Source organism: Cyphellophora europaea (assembly GCF_000365145.1).
Source record: "Cyphellophora europaea CBS 101466 unplaced genomic scaffold supercont1.1, whole genome shotgun sequence".
In the NCBI taxonomy this organism is placed as follows: Eukaryota; Fungi; Ascomycota; class Eurotiomycetes; order Chaetothyriales; family Cyphellophoraceae; genus Cyphellophora; species Cyphellophora europaea.
Window position 1 is genome coordinate 2,768,282 of NW_008481797.1, and position 24,543 is coordinate 2,792,824.

At 54.8% G+C, this 24,543-nt stretch overlaps 10 protein-coding genes across 10 annotated transcripts; 7 read left to right on the forward strand and 3 right to left on the reverse strand.

The window, feature by feature from the left end:
* Window positions 1-140: 140 nt before the first annotated feature.
* HMPREF1541_01054 (uncharacterized protein) lies at window positions 141-1,808 on the forward strand (the record flags this gene model as incomplete). Its single annotated transcript, XM_008713355.1, has 1 exon — window positions 141-1,808. One exon carries the CDS (start codon window positions 141-143, stop codon window positions 1,806-1,808), a length of 1,668 nt encoding a protein of 555 aa, XP_008711577.1.
* Window positions 1,809-2,626: 818 nt separating this feature from the next.
* On the reverse strand, window positions 2,627-3,091 carry HMPREF1541_01055 (uncharacterized protein; the record flags this gene model as incomplete). The annotated part of the gene is made up of 3 exons (XM_008713356.1): window positions 2,627-2,698; window positions 2,749-2,872; window positions 2,928-3,091. 3 exons carry the CDS (start codon window positions 3,089-3,091, stop codon window positions 2,627-2,629), a joined length of 360 nt encoding a protein of 119 aa, XP_008711578.1.
* A 1,137-nt stretch (window positions 3,092-4,228) lies between these two features.
* Window positions 4,229-6,279, forward strand: HMPREF1541_01056 (uncharacterized protein; the record flags this gene model as incomplete). Its single annotated transcript, XM_008713357.1, has 5 exons — window positions 4,229-4,655; window positions 4,767-5,000; window positions 5,244-5,303; window positions 5,432-6,045; window positions 6,091-6,279. The coding sequence occupies 5 exons, from the start codon at window positions 4,229-4,231 to the stop codon at window positions 6,277-6,279; spliced, it is 1,524 nt and encodes a 507-aa protein (XP_008711579.1).
* A 1,031-nt stretch (window positions 6,280-7,310) lies between these two features.
* Window positions 7,311-8,860, forward strand: HMPREF1541_01057 (uncharacterized protein; the record flags this gene model as incomplete). The annotated part of the gene is made up of 2 exons (XM_008713358.1): window positions 7,311-8,597; window positions 8,648-8,860. 2 exons carry the CDS (start codon window positions 7,311-7,313, stop codon window positions 8,858-8,860), a joined length of 1,500 nt encoding a protein of 499 aa, XP_008711580.1.
* Window positions 8,861-9,853: 993 nt separating this feature from the next.
* Window positions 9,854-10,806, forward strand: HMPREF1541_01058 (uncharacterized protein; the record flags this gene model as incomplete). Its single annotated transcript, XM_008713359.1, has 3 exons — window positions 9,854-10,167; window positions 10,242-10,378; window positions 10,442-10,806. 3 exons carry the CDS (start codon window positions 9,854-9,856, stop codon window positions 10,804-10,806), a joined length of 816 nt encoding a protein of 271 aa, XP_008711581.1.
* An 858-nt stretch (window positions 10,807-11,664) lies between these two features.
* Window positions 11,665-13,929, forward strand: HMPREF1541_01059 (uncharacterized protein; the record flags this gene model as incomplete). The annotated part of the gene is made up of 3 exons (XM_008713360.1): window positions 11,665-11,752; window positions 11,833-13,184; window positions 13,234-13,929. The coding sequence occupies 3 exons, from the start codon at window positions 11,665-11,667 to the stop codon at window positions 13,927-13,929; spliced, it is 2,136 nt and encodes a 711-aa protein (XP_008711582.1).
* A 1,568-nt stretch (window positions 13,930-15,497) lies between these two features.
* Window positions 15,498-17,288, forward strand: HMPREF1541_01060 (uncharacterized protein; the record flags this gene model as incomplete). Its single annotated transcript, XM_008713361.1, has 1 exon — window positions 15,498-17,288. The coding sequence occupies one exon, from the start codon at window positions 15,498-15,500 to the stop codon at window positions 17,286-17,288; it is 1,791 nt and encodes a 596-aa protein (XP_008711583.1).
* A 1,233-nt stretch (window positions 17,289-18,521) lies between these two features.
* HMPREF1541_01061 (uncharacterized protein) lies at window positions 18,522-19,130 on the reverse strand (the record flags this gene model as incomplete). Its single annotated transcript, XM_008713362.1, has 1 exon — window positions 18,522-19,130. The coding sequence occupies one exon, from the start codon at window positions 19,128-19,130 to the stop codon at window positions 18,522-18,524; it is 609 nt and encodes a 202-aa protein (XP_008711584.1).
* A 1,215-nt stretch (window positions 19,131-20,345) lies between these two features.
* HMPREF1541_01062 (uncharacterized protein) lies at window positions 20,346-21,541 on the forward strand (the record flags this gene model as incomplete). Its single annotated transcript, XM_008713363.1, has 4 exons — window positions 20,346-20,428; window positions 20,484-20,953; window positions 21,005-21,159; window positions 21,209-21,541. The coding sequence occupies 4 exons, from the start codon at window positions 20,346-20,348 to the stop codon at window positions 21,539-21,541; spliced, it is 1,041 nt and encodes a 346-aa protein (XP_008711585.1).
* Window positions 21,542-22,473: 932 nt separating this feature from the next.
* Window positions 22,474-24,496, reverse strand: HMPREF1541_01063 (uncharacterized protein; the record flags this gene model as incomplete). The annotated part of the gene is made up of 2 exons (XM_008713364.1): window positions 22,474-23,039; window positions 23,284-24,496. 2 exons carry the CDS (start codon window positions 24,494-24,496, stop codon window positions 22,474-22,476), a joined length of 1,779 nt encoding a protein of 592 aa, XP_008711586.1.
* Window positions 24,497-24,543: the final 47 nt, after the last annotated feature.

A 24,543-nucleotide genomic window follows, 5' to 3' on the forward strand; every position in this document is an offset into this window, starting at 1 on the left:
CTCTGTCCGACCGCTGACCTTCATTTTTGTACGACAAGCCTCTGCCTCCACAGAGTTATGTTCAATTCTCGATAGCACTGGCTGCTCATATTACATAATACTACTTCGACCCCGATCGCTCCTCACCACCAAGACCCAACATGTCTGCAACCAGCTGGCTGGCACAGCTTAAACAACCACGGAAGCTCGCCTTCTACTTTTTCTTTTGGGTTTTCCATTGGGCCATTTTCGCGTATGGCTGGTGGAAGCAAGCGGCCGATATACGATTGGCAGGCCTCAACACCCTCACCTTCTCGGTATGGATATCTCGAGGCGCGGGTCTGGTCCTCTCCGTCGACACACTATTGATCCTGCTGCCTATGTGCAGAAATGTCATGAGGGTAATCCGACCAAAGGTCAGATTCCTGCCTCTCGATGAGACTCAGTGGTTCCACAAACAGGTCGCCTATGCCATGCTCTTTTTCACCTGCCTGCACGTCTTGGCTCACTATGTCAACTTCTTCAACGTCGAAAAGGACCAGATCCGCCCCGGTATTGCCCTTGACATCCACTACAAACAAGCCGGAGGCATTACAGGACATATCATGCTCTTGTGCATGCTGTTGATGTATACAACTGCCCATCATAAGATCCGACAACAATCCTTCGAAACCTTCTGGTACACTCACCACCTCTTCATTCCTTTCATGCTTGGCATGTATACCCACGCAGTAGGCTGCTTCGTCCGAGACACGACCGACCCAGTATCTCCCTTTGCCGGCAACGATTTCTGGGACCATTGCATCGGTTATCAAGGCTGGAGATGGGAGCTCTGGAGTGGTGGCATCTACCTCTGTGAGCGCTTATACCGTGAGATCCGCGCACGCCGCGAGACCAAGATTGTCAAGGTCATCCGCCACCCGTACGATGCCATGGAAATCCAATTCCGCAAGCCGTCTATGAAATACAAGGCGGGCCAGTGGCTCTTCCTCCAGGTTCCAGCTGTCTCTTCCCAGCAGTGGCACCCATTCACCATTACCTCCTGCCCTTACGATCCCTATATCTCGGTACACGTTCGCCAGGTCGGTGACTTCACCAAGGCTCTCGGCAATGCTCTAGGTTGCGGTCCCGCCCAAGCCAAGGATTTCGCAGCCTATGAGGATAATGGCGTGTACGAGGTTGCTCTGAACCCTGGGCAGCAAATGCCTGCTCTACGTATCGATGGCCCATATGGTGCTCCAGCAGAGGATGTGTTCGAAAACGAAATCGCCGTGCTGGTCGGCACAGGTATCGGTGTCACGCCCTGGGCATCCGTCCTCAAGCACATCTACAACATCCGAGCCGGCCCTAACCCGCCGAAGCGTCTCAAGCGTGTTGAGTTCCTTTGGGTCACTCGAAGCATCGAATCTTTTGAATGGTTCCAGACCCTGCTTTCGTCACTTGAGATGCAATCTGAGCAGGCTGCCGCCACGAATGGCGGACCTGAATTCTTGCGCATCCATACCTACCTCACGCAGAAAGTCGACTCGAATACTGCCGCCAATATCTACCTGAACACTGTAGGCAACAACCTCGACCCCCTTACTGAGCTCAAGACCAAAACCCAATATGGTCGGCCGGACTTCAAACGTCTGTTTGGCGCCATGCGAGACGGTCTCATGGACCAGAGCTACATGGACATGGGAGATGTTAGCGTGACGGCAGCCACCAAGGCCACAGTCGGAGTGTACTTCTGCGGTCCTAGCGCAGCCGCTCGTGAGATCAACGAGGCCGCTAAGGGCAGCAGTAATGAACTGGTCAAGTTCAGGTTCTGGAAGGAGCATTTCTAGGTGTCCTGTGGACGAATCTCAAGAGTTGAGACTAAAGAAGGGTTCCTGTCCCTGTTGCAAGATCGTCGGACGCTGGTTGTTCTAAGGATATACCCCAGGAAGGAAAGGACATTTTTTCACGGCAGACTCGATACGCTCAAAGCGTGGTGTGGGAAATAAGAACAAGGCGAAGAGTTTATACCGTTTACGTACGTTTACCATTCTTATAGCGTGAGAGCGTTGGTCGAGCGAAACCATCTAGTCAAGCGTTGCCCGCTACGTCAAATCATATCGAAAAGAGAAACATAATAAGCCACCAAAACCACCAAACCTCCCCACAAAGTTCTGTGGCCGTTCAAAAGCTCACTTGTCGTATTTTCAAAAGTCTCGAAGCTGTTTTGACGTTGCATATGCCTTATGGATCCGGATATACAGTACGTCTCCGCAGGAGGGTTGGTGCACGTTGGGCGACGTCACTGTTTTCGCGCAGCCGGCTACATACTGTTTGGTTTCATCGCATTGATTGTTCCTAGTAATGCAGCACTGGCCGTGGACCGCCAGCAGGGTTTGGAAGCACACAAGAAGGCTAGCGAATCACTGCTGCAGAAACATCCCAGATAGCATGCTAAGACGTAGATTTGTAGATGCCAGACATGTGGGCAGTGCTCTTTTTTAGTGATGAGCTCACACTGGCCTAGATCATAGCAGCCCAAGTATGGAAGCCACACCTGCCTCTGATCATGGATCAGTTCATTTTCCTATCATCCATTTGTCTTCCTTCCTGAGAACTCCATCGCTATGGGGTGTGGTGTTGCTTCCAAACCCGCGAAACAACATGTTTAGCGGTTGCCGGTGGCGTGGCCGATGGTGCCACCCTTGGTGATATTGGTGTCACCACTGCGCTCAGAGTTCTATAGCATGTCAGTGGATTTGACTTGAGGGGCATAAGAATGCTTATTACCTCGCTAACTTGTAGGGTACCCTTGGTTAGGATCTGCTTGATCGCTTCATCTTCGTCCGAGCTGCCAAACTCATTCTCGATCTGAGACTTGGAGGCACCGTCGAGTTGACCTTGAGCTCCTTGCCTGCAACTTCAGTGTCAGAGCTTTAGTGCGGGCTGATGTGAATCAAAATACTGACTTGTGTGTGATCATGATCTTGAATCCGCTGACGACCTGGGCGAGAGGGATGCTGGAGTCGTTCTTCCACTTCTCGACATCGTCGGCGGACTCGACGAAGACGATGAAGTCCTCATCCTTGCCTTTGTAGTGGCACTTGGTGACTGAGGCGTTTCCGCGAGGCATGATGATGCTGGTAGTGGGGTAATGGGCTGGTTCGGAGGGGTAAATGTGTATCTTCTGTTTGCAATCAGTCAATATGATCACGACACGGGTGTTACTCAGGTACGGACTTTGGGTCTTGAAGAGAGTATTACCAATGGAGGGTGGTTTGGAGCTGTGATGGATTCGAGAGAATGTAGTAAGGAAGCAGCTCTTGTGACCTTTTTGATGCCATTGAGACATGGGGTGACGTCTGCCAAGCCAGACCCACATGTGACGCGACTGCAGGAACAAGCTCGGGGGCGCACGCGAGGCAGGAGGCGGCTGGCACCTGGCAGCATCCTTTCAATGGCCTCCGCCAACCTTTTGGCGTTATTGTTTCTTGAGCTTCGATACCACCCCGATCCTCGCTTTCTTTCGGCACATTCCTTGTATGTGGTACTGAAATGGAGCCTCATGGACCCTCGGAGCCTCCTAAATAGCGTGGAAGATCTCAACATTTGATCATCACAGGCGTCATAAGCAGCAAGCCTTGTTCCATGGTCTTGCTTCGGCCACTATCTGCGTGCTTGCCTCACTGAGCAACGAAGAAACACTCTTCTAGGGCTTTGCCCAAGAGTACTGTGTACTCATGCTAAGGATTTGGTTAGCTGATCGTGGCAGGCCTATATGAACAAACCTAAACATAGCGCAACCTCGCTCGGTCCTGCTTGTTCAGTTTGTAGATGGCTGAGAGATATGAGAACAGCAGCGAGTGCTATGTCTTTATATTATAGGGATCGAGCGACTTCGCATGCCTATAGAACTATGAAACCTCAGAGATATTCCCGGAACTGTTCCGAGTGAGCCAGCATGCGGTTTTGATGAACTCTGACTCCCCCGCATGCTGTATCCGAGGCGCATTTAGGTATCCTGCTGACAGGCGAGATTTAGGAAAGCCTCTCATGCATCATCAACATTGATTGATAAAGTATTTCCTTTCAAGCTCGTAAAGGGACGGACTGCGTTCAGTTTCTGGAGTATCAAGCAGGGAGACTCAAACCCATCTACGAGCGTGAAGCCTGCAAACAGTCTTCGCAAGGTATCGTATTAAGTCTCGAGACACGGCAGGCCCAGCGATTTGCAACTCGCGACAGCACTTCGGTCCAGGACCCGTTCAACATGCACACTCAGTACTTGATCTTCGCTGCTATTGCCTTGGTGGCAGCAAGGCTGCTAACCATCGTCACCCAGACTCTCCTGTCGCCACTGCGAACAGTGCCAGGTCCCTTTTTGGCACGTCTCACTAACCTATGGTATCTCCAGCGGGTCAGGAACGGGTCCTTTGAATGGGAAAACATCGAGCTTCACAGAAAACATGGACCGGTCGTTCGCGTTGCACCCAACATGTATTCCATCGACGACCCGGACGTCATCAAGGCCGTCTATGCGATCAATTCCAGATTTCCCAAATCCGACTGGTATGAAGGTTGGAAGCACCCAGATCCCGAGAGATGGTCGTTGTTCACCTTGAGAGACATGAAAAAGCACAGCGAAGAACGACGCAAGTTTCAAGCGCTGTACTCGATGAGTAGTCTAGTGCACTATGGTCAGTTGCAATTCCATGCTTCTACATCATACATCGCCAACACCAACCAACCCCGCTGCCGCCTATTGCCATGTTACTATGCCTCTGTTGGAGCCATACTGATCTGACTAGAACCATACGTGGACGAATGCTTGGAGCTCTTCAATCAACGTATGACCGAAGTGGCGAATGCTGGTAAGACTATCAATATGGCTCACTGGGTCCAATGCTATGCGTTCGATGTCATCGCCTATTTGACATACTCGAAGCGATTCGGTTTTCTGGATACCGGTCTGGACGTGGACAGTCTCATTGCGATGTTGGAGGACGTGCTGAGGTACTCTACCTTGATTGGTATCTATGCTCGTAAGTTGTCCACATTGGGGTGCATCGAGCGTTTTGGTGTCCCCCAACGTCTTGCTCATAGACTGCTGCGAACGGGCATTGTCGATGAGCATTCGATTTCTTCGCTTCGCACCTCAGAGCAGAGAACAAGTTGTGCACTTGGGGAAGTGTGACGCCAGTTTGCTATTCCCTCACGATCTCGTCCCATCGCGCCAAACCTCCCTTTGAGGAGAGGCACCGATTCAGGTTGGCTAATGTCTGCAGGATTACACCCAATTCTTTGGCCTATCACGACTAAGATCAAGGCCTCTGGTGCTGGCGCACGTGAGTTTCCCTGCAGGTCTTCTCGGTGTCAACTGTTAGCTGGGTACTCTATCGGGAACACTCTCCCATTTCTCGTTCTGCTACCCAAGAGTCTTCTCATTTAGGCTGGCTGATTCTCCCTCTAGGAGCTCGCCTCAACTCTTGCATCCAGAAGTGGATGGATGAAAAGACCGCTTCCCAGGATGTTGAGAAGTTGACAGAGAGGACTGAGGACCAGACTGGGCCGCAAGACTTTCTGGAAAAGCTATTGATTGCCCACAACAAAGAGCCCGGGAAAGTCACCAAATACAATGTGTATGCGGCAGGACTGAGTAACATCACGGCAGGCTCTGATACAACAGCATCGACCATTTCGGGGATTCTATATCACCTCGTGAGGAACCCAGACAAGCTGCAGAGGCTGAGAGATGAGATCGATCAATTCGCGGCTGATGGTAAGATCAGTCGGCCCATCCAGTTCAAGGAAGCACAGCAGATGCCCTACCTACAAGCGGTGATGAAGGAGGGCATGAGATGCCACTCAGCTGTAGGCTTGCCACTCTGGCGGGTGGTCCCTGAAGAAGGATTGACCGTCTCTAATCGTTTCTTTCCTGGGGGGACAGTTGTCGGTGTCAACGCATGGTGTGCGCACTTCAACAAATCCGTCTTTGAAGATCCATATACATTCAAGCCAGAACGATGGCTTGAGGTTGAGAAGGAAGGTGGTGATAGGCTCAGACAGATGGACGGCTATTATCTTCCGGTAAGCCATGGTCTCCACGATGTTCTCTCTGACAGGGTCCATTAGTTCGGCCTGGGCTCACGCACCTGTATCGGGCGACATATTTCTACCTTGGAGATGTCCAAGCTGATACCGGAGCTGCTTCGATCGTATGATCTGGAGCTGGCGTCCAACAAGTCGTGGGAGACGACGAACTGGTGGTTTGTTAAACCCAAGCAATTCTCCGTCAAGGTCAAGGTCCGGGGTGTGGCATAGTCTAACCGGATCGTTGCACAGACCTCACAGCGGCATCAGACGACATCAAGAGCCTGGTCTGTTGACTATCAGGCTTGATTTGGACTGTCTTTGCGCCGCATGGTCTGTTTCCGACCAAGCACGAGCCACAGTAGGATCGTCATAAATATCCACCTTCGGGTTCTACTTGATATCGCGACTAGAGCGGCGGCAACCAAACGATGAGGTTCGAGCATGATATACAGGTTGACCTTCGTACTACATTGAAATAAAAGGCCTCTACGGCAGTGGGAATAATTGAGGGAGCGAACTTTCCAGCCGGAGTTGGGATAGGCGGCTTGGGGGGTGGGGAAGGCCATAGCCGCCACCGCCATAGTTTATCGTTAGGGCCCTTGTAACAAGGCTTCTTATTCGTGCAGCCCGATGCAATTTCATCAACTCATGCCAACTTCAGCATCCACTTCATCCGCCTTCATCACCCGCCGCTCGCCCACTGCCCGTGGCTCCAAGCCCCAAGCTTGATCACAGCCATCTCTTGCAGGCCTGCAGCTGTTCCACTGGCCATCTCTGGGCGCCACTTGCGCTTGCGCTGCCCTTTCCGCTACGCCTGTCCTCGGTTTCCCTCGTCGCGCCTGCTTGCTCACCAAATCCCACACGATCCAACTTCGACGAGCTCCTTTGAATCTTCACTTCATCTACCACCACCCTCAGGTAGCTCTTTCTGGTGCTGTGCGATCGGCTTCCATCGCGCCTGGTAGCTGTCGCGCGTTCTCGCACGATAATTCAGACAGCTTGAGACCGCGGAGCGCTTCGACCCCCGGAATCTCGACCAGCCGCCTGACCGTCTGCGGCTCGCTACCACCCCGAACTCATCACAGTTAATCTATTCGAATCGCTGTCCTACTACTTTTCTTCTTGTACATGAGCAGAAGTTTACCTCGCTTCTTCTGCTGCGACCGCCGGTCACGATTACGGCCTCGACAGGCCTCGATCGCCCCACATGAGTAGCGCTCAGCCTGGTGCAGGTACTTACTATTCCGCCCGCCTATTCTATGGCAATACTGGCTATCCCCGAATGCGTCGCTAAATTTTTTGGTTACCTAGGTCTCCCTGTTACATCTGAGGATGCTGCTCCTTCGGCGACTACCACCGAACCGCTCTCAAATGAGACAATGACAGAGCAGGAGCAAAAGTCGACACAAGTCAATATCCCCTCCCGAACCTCATCCACACAGCCCGGCACGACTCAGCTCGCGATATCGCCCGCACCTAATACGTCGTCGGAAGCTCCGCCAGCAGCTCGGCGCGGCTCAAAACGCAGCATTCTGACGCGTAGCAGAAACAATAGTCGAAGCAGTCGCAGATCTGGCAGAGCTGCGAGACCTGCAGACCCCAAGGAGCCCGTACCCCCTTTACCTCAGAACGATGGCGCGAAAGGCGAGAAAAAATCACGATCAGGCTTCCTGGCTTTCCTGGGGAATTGCTGCAGCCCATCTGGAGGTGATGACGAAATCAAGAATGATACGGCCCCGGTACCCGTGAAGAAAACCACGGTGCCCCCAGCTCAAGCAAAAGCACCCCGGCCGACCGAAGCCACAGAGACGTCTCTCGAGAAGGATGCAGAAGCCAAACAGCTGAACGAAAAGCAGGAGGTACATGACGAAGAGAAGGTAACGTCAGCTGGGGCGAAACCAGACCCGGAAGATGAAATCAACGAAAAAGTCGCACCAAATGCTAGCACCGGAATCTCAACAGCGCAAGAAGAACCCCGCGACAGCCGGTACAGCCAAACCGAACAAATAAAACCAGAGGCGAAAGATGTTGACATGCCAGATGCGCCAGTTGTGCCCGAGCCTGAGCCCCAAGTCGTTGATGAGCCGGTACAACCCGCGGAGCTGCAGCCTCAAGTCCCCTTGCCGCCGCCACCACCACTTTCGCAAAGGCAGGAACAGGTTGGAACGGTGCCTGCTATGCCAGAAGCCCCAGTCGAGAAACAGAACTGGCTTCTCCCTCCCGCACAACCACCCTTGAAGGGACGTAAATGTCTGATACTCGATCTGGACGAGACACTGGTCCACAGCAGCTTCAAAATCCTCAATCAAGCCGACTTCACGATCCCCGTTGAAATTGAAGGCCAGTATCACAATGTTTACGTCATTAAAAGGCCAGGCGTTGACCAGTTCATGAAACGAGTGGGCGAGCTCTACGAAGTGGTAGTATTTACCGCGTCCGTCTCAAAGTATGGCGATCCTCTCCTCGATCAGCTTGACATCCACCATGTTGTCCATCATCGGCTGTTCCGCGAGAGCTGTTACAATCACCAAGGCAATTATGTCAAGGTACGTATTTCTGGGCCTAGAGTACAGGGCACTTTACTGATATAATGCAGGATCTCTCGCAGGTTGGCCGTGACTTGAAAGAGACAATCATCATCGATAATTCGCCAACGTCCTACATCTTCCATCCACAGCACGCCGTACCCATCAGCTCCTGGTTTTCCGACGCCCACGACAACGAGCTATTAGATCTGATACCCGTGCTCGAAGATCTCGCTGGGCCTCAGGTCAAAGATGTCAGCCTTGTTCTCGATGTTACTTTATAGCGTGGCGTCTAATTTCGCCTACTGCTGCTACCAGTCGTCTTCATGGAAGTGAGGTCAATTCGCTCCCCGGCCTCGCTCTTTCGAGACGATATTCGAGCGCCTTCGTCCCACCCTGTGAGAGCAATTGCGTGTTCTTAGACTCAAAAAGCATTGAAAAGACCAGCGCTAATGATTGGGGTCAACGGTCTCGTCCGGCATCTGCTACCACCTAGGAGCCAAACAGCTTTGGCCATAATTATGCCGCAGAAAAGAGGAACCGGGAGTTGTTTCATTTGTTTTAGCGAGGGACATTGATTAATGGCTTGATTGCATATTCCCGGTGTGTACACTTCTACACAGTCGGACTGGGGAGTCTGGGAATTGCTTCAGCCTCGGCCGGGACTCTGTCTGAGAATTGGGAATCACAAAATACACAGAGCAAGCGTGGCATATCACTTGATAGTTATCTATGGTAGTATCATATTGTGTACAGAGAAGTGTTATACGGGGGGTGATCGATGCTCAAAAGTGTATCTTGGAGGGTTGGTGAGCAGAACCGCATACCCGGTATCGACTTATAAGCCAACCGTGGCACTGATAGCCTGCCAGAGAATACAATGAGAAAAAAACCCACTCACGTCTCACAAGGCTTCACTGACTCTGCTCGGGTTATGTTCATCCTTTTCTCCCAAGGCTGGCAAAGAAAAGGGTCGTCAGTCGGGTGCATTGCCGTGCACCGATCCGACCCCTCGTACACGAGGTGGATTTCTCCATCTCATAAGTCTTCTTCCGAAGAACCTATGTCGTAACTCGATGTCCTCGCGGTCTTTGTCTACAGCCTTCGGTCTTGCTATACGTGTGCAACTGCCGTCACTACATCTGCTCTCGCGGCTATATACACCGGTGACTCGATTGGAAAGTCGATTGCGCAGTTCACAAGCGGGTAACCTTACGAGTCTGGTCCGTCACAGGGCTCTTATCCGAAGACCATACAGCAGTGCTGCCACCCTCACCATGCCTTTCACGACGGTCAATGGGCACACTCTGCACTACACAGACCTGCCGCCCACAGATGATGCGTCCGCCAAGCTCGCCATCATCTTTGTACACGGTCTCGGGTCCTCACAGAACTACTACTACCCTGTTCTTCCCGCGTTGACGGGCAAAGGCTTTCGCTGCGTGGTTTTCGACAATTACCTCGCGGGCCGGAGCTTCAAGGAGGACGAGTGGAAGAAGGATCCAGACACGAGCGTGGCCGGCATTGGGAAGGATATCGTTGCCCTGCTGGATCAGTTGGAGATTCAGAAGGCTGTGGTGGTGGGGTATAGGTGCGTTACCGTGGATCTCGCTCATTTCCCCAGTGCGTAGCGAAGACGAGACAATACTCTGACATCGACAATAGCATGGGCGGAATGCTCCCTACCCACCTTGCAGCCACCAACCCGGAGAGAGTGGTGGCTGGCATCTGCATTGGGCCGGTGCATCCCTCTGAGCAAGTGGCAGAGGTATTCAAGCAGCGGGTTCCCGTGGTTCAAGATGGTATGTCGCTTCGGTGTTGTCAACTGTGTGCCACTGACGCCAACTACTGACACTGTAATTCAGGTGGTATTGAGACCATGGCAAACACGATCCCCTACCGCGCCACCGGCTCGCTCGCCACGCCACTGCACAAGGCCTTCGTCCGGGAGATGCTTCTCGCGCAGGACCCACGGGGATACATTGCCAACTGCAAGGCGATTGAGAAGGCGACGCCACCGGAGTACGCCAAAGTGAAGTGCCCGATTCTCATTGTGGCGGGTGAGGAGGACAAGTCTGCGCCGCTGGAGGGATGTAAGCTTATTCTCGGCGAGCTGGCGACGGGAAAGAAGCAGCTGGAGGTGCTGAAGGGGGTTGGTCATTGGCATTGTGTTGAAGCGAGTGAGCAAGTGGCGGAGCTGGTGGGAGACTTCTGCACCGGCTTGGTGTAGGGCGAAGGACTTTCTCATTGGAAGCGTAGACCTGGCAGAACAGTCGTACTCCATCAATACCGCTCCACGCAACAACTCGACGGTCCAACGACGGCATCGACCATCCATGCCATCGTGCTTCAGACAGTATCCATGCACAATGTAGGTTTCGCAGCCCGCGACGCGCACGGGACGGGTGCGCATGTCGAACGATGATTGATGAGGCCATTATTAAACGAGCCAAGGATCTCCGATCGCGCAAGCCGTGCATGCACATTGCATTGCAGCATTTCCAATCTGGTCTGATGTCTCGCCGTAGTCATCTGGCCCCAAAGATTGATTACAGGGTACCGTCACCGCCTCCCTCACCTTTGCATGAGTCTCATGGTTCTCGGACTCTTCTGCCAAACGGTTGTGCTACGGCTCGATCGACGTAGACCTGCTGCTGCTGAAGAAAGGAGAATGAGCCGTCCAGCTATCCCAAGCTACCCCTGCAATGCACAATGCCTTAGCCTGGCATGTTTTTCAGGGGTTCCAAAGCCTAAATCGCCCGGGCGGCCAGTCCGGAGCGGGCACCACCAACGGCTGGCATGGTGGAGGTTCGCGCGGCCTCGCATAAGCAGCATCCTGCGCATCCCCCAACGCAACCATTGCACCTTTCGCCGCATCTCATCCTTTGCCGCTGACAAGGCATAACGTACCGTTCCCATGATGATCATTAGATAGGCCTCTTTGCCGAGAGTGCTGTGAGGCCTGCAGCACCTTTTTCTGATTCTCTTGTTTGGCTTCTGCCCTCGTGTCTTATCTCCTCCCTTAAGCAACCGGCATTCGGTGCCAATTCCGCTCGCTCCCTCATTTGATCCTCCTCCCAGGATCACGATGGCGATGTCGAGAGGCTTCAGTGCCTCCTCGATAAGCCTACTTCTCCTGCTCTTCGCGAGTCTTGCAAATAGCTTTTATGTACCGGGTAAGTCAGCCCTAGGAGAGGTCTCCCTCGCACAAACGCCAGGTCAGGCAAAATAACACAGCCCTAACCGCGTCGCACAGGCTACTCAATTCGAAGCTACAAGACCGACGAGAATATCCCCTTACTCGTGAACAAGGTCTATTCCGATAACAGCCAATTGCAATATGCGTATTACGATCTGCCGTTCGTGTGTCCTCCTTCGGGCGAAAAACACTTGGGATCTCGGTATGCGAGCGGGCATTCCATCGCGCTGAACCTGGGCGAAGTGCTGCGCGGCGATAGGATTATGAACTCGGATTTCGAAGTCAATATGGGCCAGGACATTGAGTGTCAATATCTCTGTGATCGCGTTGCGACCCGACAAGACGTTGAATGGGCTCGCCAGCTCATCGATGATGGGTATGTTGCGGAATGGATCCTTGATAACCTCCCGGGAGCTACTTCGTTCGTCACGGTCGACCGGTCGAAGAAATACTACTCGAGCGGTTTCAAACTCGGCTATAAAGACTATGATGCCTCGACGGGGAAGCCGCGGTACTTCATGAACAATCACTACACTATCGTTGTGCGCTGGAGAAAGGCTGCTGGCCGAGCAGGCGACAATGGCGGGAAAGTCGTGGTGGCATTTGAAGTGTATCCCAAGAGCATGGATGCGGCTCAACGCAACGAGACGGGATGCCCGCTTGACGTGCAGGCCGATCACAAGGAATTCTCGCTCTTCATCCCTCCGAAGGATAGTGGCCTGCATCAGCAGTATCCCGATTCGTCGTACATCCCCGCGAACGAGATTGATATGAATGACGGAGCAACGCTGACCATTCCGTACACCTACTCGATCTACTTCCGCGAGACGGATGAGATTGAGTGGGAGCATCGATGGGACCTATATTTCAGCGATCAGGCTGAGACGTCATTCACGCACTGGTTGGCGATTGTCAACTCGTTGATCATATCGGGCATCCTTGGCGCGGTTTGTGTTGTCATCTGGGGTCGCACCATGCAAGGCGATCTCAAGGGCAGAGGCGACGGCGTGCTCGAAGAGGCTCGCTTGAAGGTCAAGAAGACAGTCCAGAAAAAGGCAGGCTCTGGCTTGCTCGAGAAACTGAATGAGGCTGGTGCTGACGGGGACCCGTCGGATGAGGAGGTAGTGGAGGATCTGAGTGGTTGGAAACTCCTACACGGCGATGTTTTCCGCGCACCAGCCTACGGGGGACTTCTGGCTCCTGTGGTCGGATCTGGCATGCAACTTATCTTCATGGTGGCCGGGCTCTTGGTTCTGAGCACTTTTGGTGTACTCAACCCCAGCTGGCGTGGAGGATTCATCAGCGTTGGCGTTGGTCTGTTTGTTTTTGCCGGTAGTTTCTCGGGCTACTGCTCTGCCCGGGTGTACAAGACGTTTGGTGGCCAGAACTACAAGAAGAACGCCGCTCTGGTAAGTTTAGGTCCGTTCCCAGGTGGTGCTCAGCTAACATTAGTCCCAGACGGCGCTCCTCTTCCCTGGCCTCACGTTTGCCTTCATATTCGTCCTCAACCTCTTCACCTGGTCGCAAGCGTCCTCTACGGCACTTCCTTTCACAACACTGCTGGCACTTGCTTGCCTTTGGCTCCTCATCCAGGTACCGCTCGTCCACCTTGGCTCGCACTACGGCTTTCATCGCGCCCCCGTAATGGAGCACCCGACGCGTACGAGCAGCATTCCTCGGCAAATTCCGCCTCAACAGTGGTATACGCGCAACCCGTTTGCACTCCCGTTGCTTGCGGGCTTGATCCCCTTCGCGGTACTCTTCATCGAACTCCTTTTCGTTTTCAAGTCGCTCTACCTGGACAAGTCGTCGTACTACTACGTTTTCGGCTTTCTCAGCATCATATCGGCACTACTGACCATCACGGTGGCGGAGACGGTATTGATCTCCACGTATCTTCTTCTAAATGCGGAGAACTACCATTGGTGGTGGCAGTCCTTCTTCGTAGGTGGCGCTTCTGGTTTCTGGATATTCGTGTACTCGGCGTGGTACTATACGACACGGCTGCACATCGACGGGTTTGTGAGCAGTCTGTTGTTCTTCAGCTATGCGGGATTGGCGTGCACTGTATATGGATTGGCGACGGGGACGGTAGGATTCCTGACGGCCTACGCGTTTGTGAGGCAGATATACTCTGGCGTCAAGGTCGATTAGACGGGGCAAGGGCAGATCTAATTGAGTCACGATAGATTATGATAACAGGGCCTTCCTTATGCTGCGGTCGGTGGCTTGGCTCCTTCGACTGAGCATCTCGGATCCGACCGTCCGTGAGCAAGGCTCGAGATTATGCTGACACGATGGTCAGGCCTGGAACCTGCTGAACGAAGCCAGCCAGGCAAGCCACAAGCCAGATCTAACTCGACGTGGCAGATGGCGCGAAGATGGAAAGCGAGATGCATCGGCCGACGTCGGTCTTCTCTGGTACCTGTCGATCAAGTCAGAGGGCGTGCCCGAGTGTGGCTCCGTACGTACACAGGTCAGCGTATGGTTGCCCCACGCTTTTTGAGTAATAAGACCAGGATCTCGGTACTCGGATTACTCCATCGGATTTGAAGACGTAGGTGAAGTGAAGTACGTCGGTTGTTAAAGCAAGCGTATACGACGGGTGGAGAGAGGATTTAGCAGCAAGCAGGATGCTGTCACGGTCGTTGTGGGGGCACTCGAAGGGGCAATGGATGCGCTCGGTTGATTGGAAATGTACCATTGTTTTTATACAGCAGAAAACTTGGTAGAGCTACAGACGCGCTTGGCCGTTGGCTGGCAGTTTGGCAATGCGACCAGGAAAACGATGATAACGACTGTACCGTATATAACTCATACGAACATTGAGGTCGGCTGATGTCGGTCTGCTGTGTCATAGAGTCATCTTCCATCAAGATGAGCAGAGGTCAACGATGAGGATTTGTTTCGAGCATACGGAGTCAACCCACGCACGTGGAACTGGGAATTGAGAAAGCGTGGATCTTAGATACCCACATCGTCTCTGCTCCGGGCATCAATATGCGCCCTCCGTTGACAAGGCCCTGGAGTCATGAACCTCAAATTCTGGAGACCCCTACAGCCCAGGTGGACCCAGCCCCGAGGCCCGCTTACAAAGAATGGAGAAGCCTACGGTGTCGTTGCTCCTACAGCTTCCAATCAGGACCTGCTGGCCGTATGCAAGCCACCGTTGAATGGTGCAGGGATGCTTCTCGGATGTAGATGCCGCTGACTTCCACGCCCTTGGGCCTTGTGGTAAAGCACCTGTTCATCGAGAACCGTCGGTGAGTCATGGCCTGTTTCTGCTGCTGATGGCGGCCCTGAAGCACGCCTTTGCCCAACATGGGTATGCTCTGGCATAAGGCCAATCCCAGCCGATTGGTATAAGATGTGCTCAGCACCATTACGCGGAGTCGCGTTCGACTCTGCCCTTGATAAAAGAGGTCTGCTATTTCCCACCAGAGCCCGACCGCGGTCAATCAAACACCTTTTCTGCAGACCACCCGATCTCCGCTCCCAGCTCTCTGTCCTAGGAGAAAGCCGTATCAGAACAACCGGATCACGCGACAAAGCCAGTCCTTGGGACGTGCTTCCAACGATTCACCTCACCAACCACAAGATTGCTCGGCCGCCTTTCCGGCGCACATCCCATCGATCCCCCCACCAACATCGCCAATCAGCATTCGGCAGCCCCTCCTCCCCAGACTTCCAAGGCCTTTATCTACAGGCCGTCCTCGGCCGTCATGTCCATGGACGGGAGCGTCACAACTACTCCTGGAGATATGCCTTCGCTGCTGTCAACAACGGTGCCGCAGTTTGCTGGTCGCGCACGTTCACTACCGACCAATGCGTTGCAAGATGGTCGCCGACGGTCCACCATCGCCGGCATCGTCCTCCGCAAGAAGAGTGAAATCGAGATAGTGCTCGAGGGCCAAGAAGTCGAGTTCGTCAACGTTTACTCCACCCACGATAGCATCCAAGGCCACGTCGAGCTACGTTTCGAGAAAGACACGCCGCTGGAGGAGCTCATCATCACCTTTGAGGGTCACTCGGCCACCTATGTCGAGAAGCTCGCCTCCACCGCGCCCACCACGGGGCGTACTACTGGCAAACATGCCTTCCTCAAGCTCTTACAGCCTGTTGATGGCGACGAGCTACCGCTTGACAACATCTTACGCGCAGACACTACCTACAGCGTCCCTTTTCTCTTCCGCGTGCCCCCAACTCTGCTTCCATATGTTTGCTCCCACAAAGTCGACCACGAAGGCGTGCGCAAACCCCATCTCGAGTTGCCACCATCCATGGGTGACCCCACCATTGCCGGTGACGGCCATGCGCTGATGGACGACATCGCCCCTGCTATGAGCCGTGTGTCATACGCCGTCCGCGTGCGTGCCACAAGCCGCCTGGCGAATGGCAAGCCCTTCGACCTCGCCGAGCAGACTAAGAAGGTCCTCATCGTTCCGGCCAAGGACGAGGCGCCACCAGTGCACATCGACGACGACGGCCTGTATGCGCTGCGGCGTGAGCGATCGGTCAAGAAGGGCCTCTTCAAGATCGGCAAGGTCGGTCGCATCACGGCTGAGACGACGCAGCCGCGGAGCTTCCGCCTGCCACACCCGAGCAAGAGGATCACCGAACCCGTGTCCACCAACACGACCGTGTGCTTGCGCTTTGATCCCGTTGCCGAAGGCGATCACCCCCCGTCCATGGGCTGCATCACGAGCAGGCTGAGGGCCTACACTTTCTTCGGCGCGGCGCCATACCGCGTCCTCCCAGAGATCCATCGCTACGATAATTGGAGCACCTTGCACGGCGTCTACTCGGAATCCATCGAGCTCTCTCAGCGCAACCTCAGCACCGTGACATGGACCCGACACGCCCCCGGCACGAGCCCGATCAGTCGCACGAGTTCTGCTGTCTCGGCATGCACGGACGCCAGGCGGCCCTCAACGTGGTCCGCCTCATCTAGCACGGCCAGCAACGTCCCAGAACCCAGCGCGGCCTACAACCCAGACCTCCCCTTCTACACGGCCCAGGTGTTGGTCCCGCTTGCGCTTCCCACGCCACAGGGCAACAGCAAAACCAAGGTCTTCCTGCCCACGTTCCACAGCTGCATCATCTCGCGCACCTACACCCTGGACCTCATGCTCAGCTACAACACCCCCGGCACCAGCGTGAGCACGCCGCACATCACGCTCAAGTGCCCCGTGCAAGTCAGCGCCGAGGGTGGCACGCCCCCGCCGACCGCGGCACCGTACCACGGCATGGCGGCGACCGAGGAAGAAGAAGCCGCTCTTCTCGCCGAGATCGAGCGCCAGTTCGGCCTGAACCTAGGCTTGGGCCTCGAGAGCCCCGACTACGACGAGGTGGCGCCGCTGCTGCACGCGCAGCGGCACGCCAGCATCGCGACCAGCGCGCCCGTCAGCGGTGGCGCGCCGCCGGATTATACCGCCAATAACACGGCGTTTGCGCGGAGCACGAGGGTCGGCGGCGCGAGGACCACGAGTGTGAGTGCTTTTGGATTTACTTGATCTCTCCTCTGCCTCTCTCTCTTCCTCCTCACTCTTTCTGTCTCATTCGCTTTTCTCTTTCTTACTTCATGTGTGCCCTTCATGATGATGTCCGTGCCCGTACCTTTTCTGGAGGGGGTGGCTGGAGTCGGAGAGGAAGCAGCAGCAGAGAGAGAGAGAGAGTGTGTGTGTGTGTGTGTGTGTGTGCGAGAGAAAGAGGAGAGATCGAGTAGGGAAGGGTTGAGAGCAAGAAAGACGAGAGCATTCGAGGAGACGAGTCGTGATTCCTGCCAGCAGCCCATTTGCACACCATTCTGCTTCCCCCATATCCTTGCAAAAGCAGCACGCTCATTCTCCCATCCCTTTCTGGTGTCTACAGGGACCGGCATTGCCCTTCTTCTACGGCATGTGATACATGGGGAAGCGAGGCTCGCGGGCGGGCCCTACCCCACGTCTCTAGCACGTGCATGCATGGGCGCACGTATCGTCCTCCCTTATCTTTTCCCCCCCCACAGAGATTCACAACTCCGGGAAAGGAGAACCGGCTCAAAAGCCCGCCTGCTGAGAGAAATTTTCTGCGTGAGAACTTGAGAAAGAACAAAAAAGAGAGAAACACAAAGGCTGATTTTGATGGATTGCGGTTCGCCGCTTGTGAACAGGAGCTTTATCCTTACTCGCCCTACGCACTGGGCTCGCGGGTGGTGACGAGGTATCGGCGCGGTGGTGGTGGCGGTGGCGAGCGGAGTCGGTTCGGTGCCGGACCGGGAGCGGCGGTATGGTTGATTGGACTTGCGGCCTGATGAGGTTGTTCTTTCATCGGTGATGCAGACAGCAGGGTGAGAAGGGAATGGAGGAGCGTCTGGATTTGGATGGGAAGACGATATCAACCGCGATATTCATGATGATGTTGGTGGGAGGGCAACGGGATCTGATGGCTTGGATCTGTTTTGTGTTGGACTTTTGGTGCTTTGTGTGGTTCATGATGATACCCTTTCTGTTGGCGTTTCTCTACAGTTTTTGAGCGATGGGGGATTTATTTTTATCGTTCATCAGTTAAAATTTGTCGAAGTGTGTCTGTGTGACTGTGATTGGGATCTGGGGGGAAGAGCACGGACAATGAGGCGAGATGAGATGAAACGAAATGAATGATTGTATAGAACAGGCTCGATGTCCCGAGAAAGTGATCTAATATAATTATAATGGCTCTCAACATGGTTTTTACACTTGCGCCTCATATCACATGGTACTTTCGCCTCACTGACTCCTCTTGCTCAGTGCATCGCGGTAGAGATCCATGAGCTTCAACGGCTCGCGTCCCACGCTTGCTCGTTCGCGCTGCTCGTCCACGCCAGCTACCTCCGCCGCCGCCGAAGCAGGTTTCATCGAGAACCCCGCTATTTGGTTCATGGGAGCGCCACACTCGAGCAGGCTGTCGTAGAGGGCCTTGGTGCCACTGTGTTGGATCAGGCGTTGTTGGGCCGCGGTGTTCACGGGGAGCTCCGTCCGTGGTGTGACAGTGCAGGTGAAGGAGGCGGGCGTGATTTGCCGTCGGTCCTGGAGTCCAAAGGCGTTGTACGGATCCAGCGTCTGCGGATGAGGAGCGTCGACCGTGCCGACGTCGACGGTGAGCGGGCTGGCGTCCAGTGCCTTGTTCAGGCTCTGTTGGGAGCTAAAGCGGGCATGGTAGATTTTGCCCGCCGTGGTTCTCTCCTGGCCGTCGAGCTTCTTGAACTCAATAACTTCGCCAAAGGTCCTGAGCTTGGATAGGACAGCCGTGGTATAGATAGTCGAGTTTGGCGACGGCGTGATTTTAATCAAGGCGGCCAGCGGCCTGGCAGGGCCTTTGGCCAGGGATGCCTTCATACCGGCCGGCTCGCCTTCGAATGCTTTTCCACCGCCCTTCACTCGCACATCCTTGGGACGGTAATCAAACCAGTGTCTCCGTCACACGACCAATGCCCAGCCTCAGCAGGTTGTCAGGCGAACGCTGGTGGCAGTATCCCAGGGCTCAAGCGAGGTGGCTGTGTCTATTTTGGGGGGTGCTTGGCTCGGTCGAGAACCCCACCTGCCACCGCGAAGTTTGGATTGTGGACACGGACACGCGGGACCCGGGGATTTTTTGGAACGGGAGAACAAGGAGAATGAGAGGATACTCGTGCCCGTCAATGGCTGGCTGACTGGCTGGCTGTTTATTTGGTATATGCTGCTGTCGCTGTTGCAAGCCGTGCAAAAGTTTTTTTTTTCATCAGTCTACCGACTACAAGGAGGCGTGAGAGAAGCTCGGAACGAAAAAGATCGAAAAAAGGCGCGCAGCACAACTCGAACTGCAACTGACCCGCCCAACACATCGAACCAATCTGGGCAGCTCGGGCATCTCTGGGCAGCGTGCTAATTGGGTCCTCGGCCAATCCCTCGAACCCACTGCGTAAGTCTTTTGGGCGTGCTCGTACCTAACTCGAAATGTACAGCCCCCATCGCAGTTGAGTCAGCCCTGCACTGCTGAACAATTGTGTTGCTCGCCGTCGCTACATCTTCTTCTTCTTCTTCATCATCCCCTTCTACTTTACAATCCTATCACCAACACACCACTCAAGTCGATCGTTTACCGCGCACCTCGCTCGCTTCCTTCCGATACACTCAATACTACACCACATCCGCCAATCACTGTCCGATCGCCTTGGCCGGTTTCTCCTCGGTTTCAGCCTCTGCAGCCCTCCTGAGCAACCCCTCAACACGCCCTCCTTCGCCCAACTTTCGCCGTTCCGACCGTAAAGGAAACTGTGAAGATATTCCACTCCCCCTGCATCCTAGCGTTCAGTTCCAACCAGCCTCCATCTCGCCGCATACCGCCCAAACGACCCTCTCTTCGAGTATTACATCTCGCCTCAATTCACCCGTACCCGGGCTGCGCTCATAGAAGCGCATCCCACCTTCGCCAAAATTCACGCACACAGAGCTCGCGCTTCCCTCCTAGGAGGCCAACCAGATCCTTCATATCAACCGCTAGCTGGTGGCTTTCATCAACGAGAAGGCTTCGACATCAACCCTCCCAAACAGCAGACTCGACGTTCTGCAAGAATGTACCTACCCAGTTCAAAATGGTCTTGGGCCTTCCTACTCATTACCCTTGTCCAAGCTGCCATCATTCTGGCATTCGAAGCGTAAGCGATCCTTCGCCACCTTGAGACTAGAAAAAACGGTGCTGACATGCCGCAGATGGATCTTCGCCGTCTTCCAGATCGACATCAACGACGCAGAGGTCGACGAGTCAAAGAAACGTCCTATCCCAACCTTCCTTACCCTCTACATTTTCGGCTTTGTCTACCAACTGGTCCTCGTCTGGGATGGCTTGCGCCTCAAGAACACTATTCAAATCATCGGTCTGGTCCTATACAACGTCGGCTTGCTCGTTTACGGCGCCGTGCAGATGGAGCAGATCGAGGATGTCGCAAGAGGCCTCGACGGTAATACGCAGGAAGACATCTGGTCCCGCACACGCCCATTCTTGATTGCCATCCCCTGCATCCTCGGCCTGGGGACATTGGCCCTGGCTTTCGTTGCCTGGAAACTGTATGATGAGTTCGCCTGGACCATCTACAAGCACATCTCGGCCGATCTGCGCATGAAGCGACGATACCTGACCTTCCAAATCTATATCGCCCTCTTGAAGTTCGACTTCTTCTTCTGTAAGTCGCCAGTCCGCAACATTGTCTTACTTTAGCTGATATCTCTGGCAGTTCTCGGTTTCACGGTGCAATTTGTGGTTATTGTGGAGCGATTCACCATCGAGTTTTACCTTACAATCGCCGCCATTCCCGTCACCGTTGTCATTTTGCTGCTGGCAGCCTTCTTCTGCCGCCGCGAGTCCCTGATTGGAACCATCGGGATCATTGTGAGTGGATCCATGCAGCCGCCCTTGACCACTACTGACCCCATGCCAGATTCTCTATTTCGGCGGTCTGACGTATTTCATCTTCAAGCTCGTGCGCATGTATTCGGACGGCTTCAGTGCCCCCTACGAGCCCGCCCGCAAGGAATTGACTGCGTTCGCGGTTCTCACCATCATCCTCATTCTCCTCACCATCACCAACGCTTGTGTCTGCGCCCACAACTACGGCAAAGGCCTGCGTCCCTACATTGTCAAACGGAAGCTTGTCCTTGATGAGGAAAAGCCCACCAGCAGCAGCGCGTACGCACCGTACGCCACGGAAATGCAGCCCGGCGCGGCCGGGAAGCTGCCTCAGCGCCCAACGGCGAGGATGGAGATTGACTAGATCAATCTTGTGTGAGAAGTGAAATCGACATGATCATGGTTTCTCTTTCTCGCCTTGTACACTCTTTTTGGATTTTCTTGTCGCGAATTTGCAGTGGAATTAGCGGGCGTTGCAAACTACTTGGACGATACCACGACTGAAATCACCTTTTTACCCCCAGCGGCGTCGGGACTTGTGAGCGGGGAATGTACCCTACTAGGTTCTACTCGAATACAGTGGAACAAGATTGCGAAATGCAATTTCATGCTGGCTGTGAACAGAGCAGCGCTCTCTATGTTGCACAATCGATGTACGGCTGCGATACCCGTAACGGCCACTGGCATAGATGGTCGTAGCTGTATGTATACTTATGAGTTTACCATGCCGCTCCGTACCGTTCGAACCATTGCTCTGACCTGCGGGTGATGGACAAGGCCTGTATACTATGGGTAATCCGTCAGCTGCCCGTGGCCATATGTCACAACCAGGCGTCATTGCCTTGTAGAGGGGGAGAGGCTCTGGTAATGGAACGACCCATGTGGACAGTGAGATGGTATAGTGTGGCTCTGTGTCGGCCCCATGGCCTTTCTGGCATCGCCTGATCATTTACAACGCGAGAGATGTGGATCGTCTTTGCACACAGCCATTTGCGACGACTGAAATGATTGATCGTTATATGCTGTCCTCCGTCCTGCGCCGTGGCCTGCTCAGCATCAGTAACCCCGTTACCTTACGCCTTGTTCCATCAGTTCTTTTCACCCTCACCTCACAAGAAAGGATCGGACCGGAGAGGAGAACGTCGACTCCATTCCCATTATAATCCCCTTTCAATGTGAACCGCACGCACGTGTGTCCGCAACGACGTCGAGAGAGAAACCCCCCCCCCCGACTTTCTTCCCTGCTTCACCCACCGCGACAACGACAGTGCGGGTCCGCGACGCGACTACCTCAGTTCAGTCCAGCAAACCCTCAAGATCCTCCAGACGCAAGACGCCCTCGCCACCTCCACCGCCATTCAACGCCTGGTACAGCACATTGACGACTTCATGTAGCGGCACGACCAGACCGGCCCCGCCGGCTTGACCGCCCAGTAAACCCAGGTCCGCGAGGGTGAGCCCGCCGCCACCACCACCGGTCCCTTGACCCTCGCCATCATCATCATCGTCGTCGTCGTCGTCGATTTCCTCCTCATCATCATCACTCCCCCCCTCATCCCCACTAGCCCCATGCCCCAAATCCAACCCCACGACACCGTTCCCACCACCAAGCTGCAACCCCACTACTCCTCCCCCTCCTCCATGCACCTTCTCATCCACAACATCATCACTAACCTTCCAGAAACACGTGGGGCCCGCGGGTCCGGCGGCGTCGTAGTCCTTGTCGAACCAATTACCCAGGATGCCGCGAGCGGAGCGGGGGCCGCCGATCTGCACGCCTTCGCTGCGCCAGCGCTCCTCGCCGTGGAAGATGGAGAACGAGGTCCAGCGGATGGCGCCGGTGGGGGTCGTGCGGACGGTGCCTGTGCGGGAAGGGGTTAGTGGTTTGGCATGTTGTTGGGTTTTGGGCGGGGAGGGGGGGGAGGAGGGCGAGGGGAAGGGTGTGCGTGTGGCTTGTTGGGGAGGAGGTGGAGGAGAAGGAGGGGAGAGGTAGGTGGTGTGGTTGAAGGTTCGATGAAATTAGAATGATGGGGTGAGGGTAAAGACGGCGCCCATATTCGAAAGCAGAGAGGGGGAATAGGAATGTCACGAGTGGGGAAGACTGACCTCGTATGCGGCTGTTAGCATTCGGGTCCCACGCATTCAGCGTACTCCTACTCAGGCCCTCGAACTTGACGACTGGGAAGTCGGGATGATCTCCCTCCTCGGGCTCTTCTACCGCCGTGACGTGCATCTTGAGCCGAATAAGCCGAAACGCCTCGCGCGTGTCGATGGGCCCGCGCTCCTCGCCCTCGGGAGGCCGCTGGCCGTTGAAATTGAAGTTGTACAGGTCCGAGTAGTCCAAGAAGCAGACGATGCGCATCCACGTGCCCGTGACACCGTAGGGGTCGAGCGCGTCGAGGTCCGGGTTGGGTGGTGCGCGTAACGGGCCGCTGAGGGGCTGCGAGACGTAGCTGTTGGGTGCCAGCCCCCAGAAGGGTGAGTCCCACATGGCGGCGCTGGGGCCGGAGAAGGCGCGGCGCGAGGCGGAGCGGCGGGCGCGACGATGGAAGCCGTGCGGTGCGATGTTGGGGTGCGAAAAGTCGCTGCCGCCGCGCTCGCCGTACATGCGCACGTTGTACGCGAGGACTAGCATGATGGCCTGTACTTTCTCCCAGTCGACGGCGGAGGAGCCGTCGTCGAGGAAGGGGCCCCAGTGGGCGGCGCGCTTGTAGCGGCGGAGGTCGTAGACGCGGGAGCGGGCGTAGGGATGGACTTGTTGGGCGCCGGCGGTGTTGGACCGTGTCGCTACGGTGTGGCAGGGCGGCTCGACTTCCATGCCGGAGAAGACGTGCAATTGGGCGGAGAGTTGGCGTAGTTCAGCAGTACTGGCTGGGGTGTCATTGGGAAGGCGGGTGGACTGGAAGAGGGAGGACCGGCAGAGAAACGAAGATATGCTGGATTCGTTGCTGGAGAAGAGTTGACGGAGGAAGGCGGCGTTCTTGGGTGTGTCAGGGGTGGATTTGAGTAGAAGGTCGATGGCTAGCCTGGCGACGCGCTCGAGCTCTGGTTCGTTCTTGATGGCCTCATCGTCGGACTGCAGGAGCTTTTGCACCGAAATGTTGGCTTTCAGCAATTCAGACCACTGTGGGTCAGTATCGGGATCTGACTGTGGCTGGTCGAAGCAGGAGAGGTACTGCTGACGCCAGAGTAGAGTGTCATTCTCGATGAATGTGTTCAGAAACCTGCATGTCTGTGCTACTGATGCAAGGTCTGACGGCTCAACGTGGAAGAATATGTCGTGCAAGACCTCCGGGGCCTGGTTCAAGAGCGAAGTCATGTTGACGAGCAGTGGTGGTACTGACTCGGCCCAATGGGAATGTATTA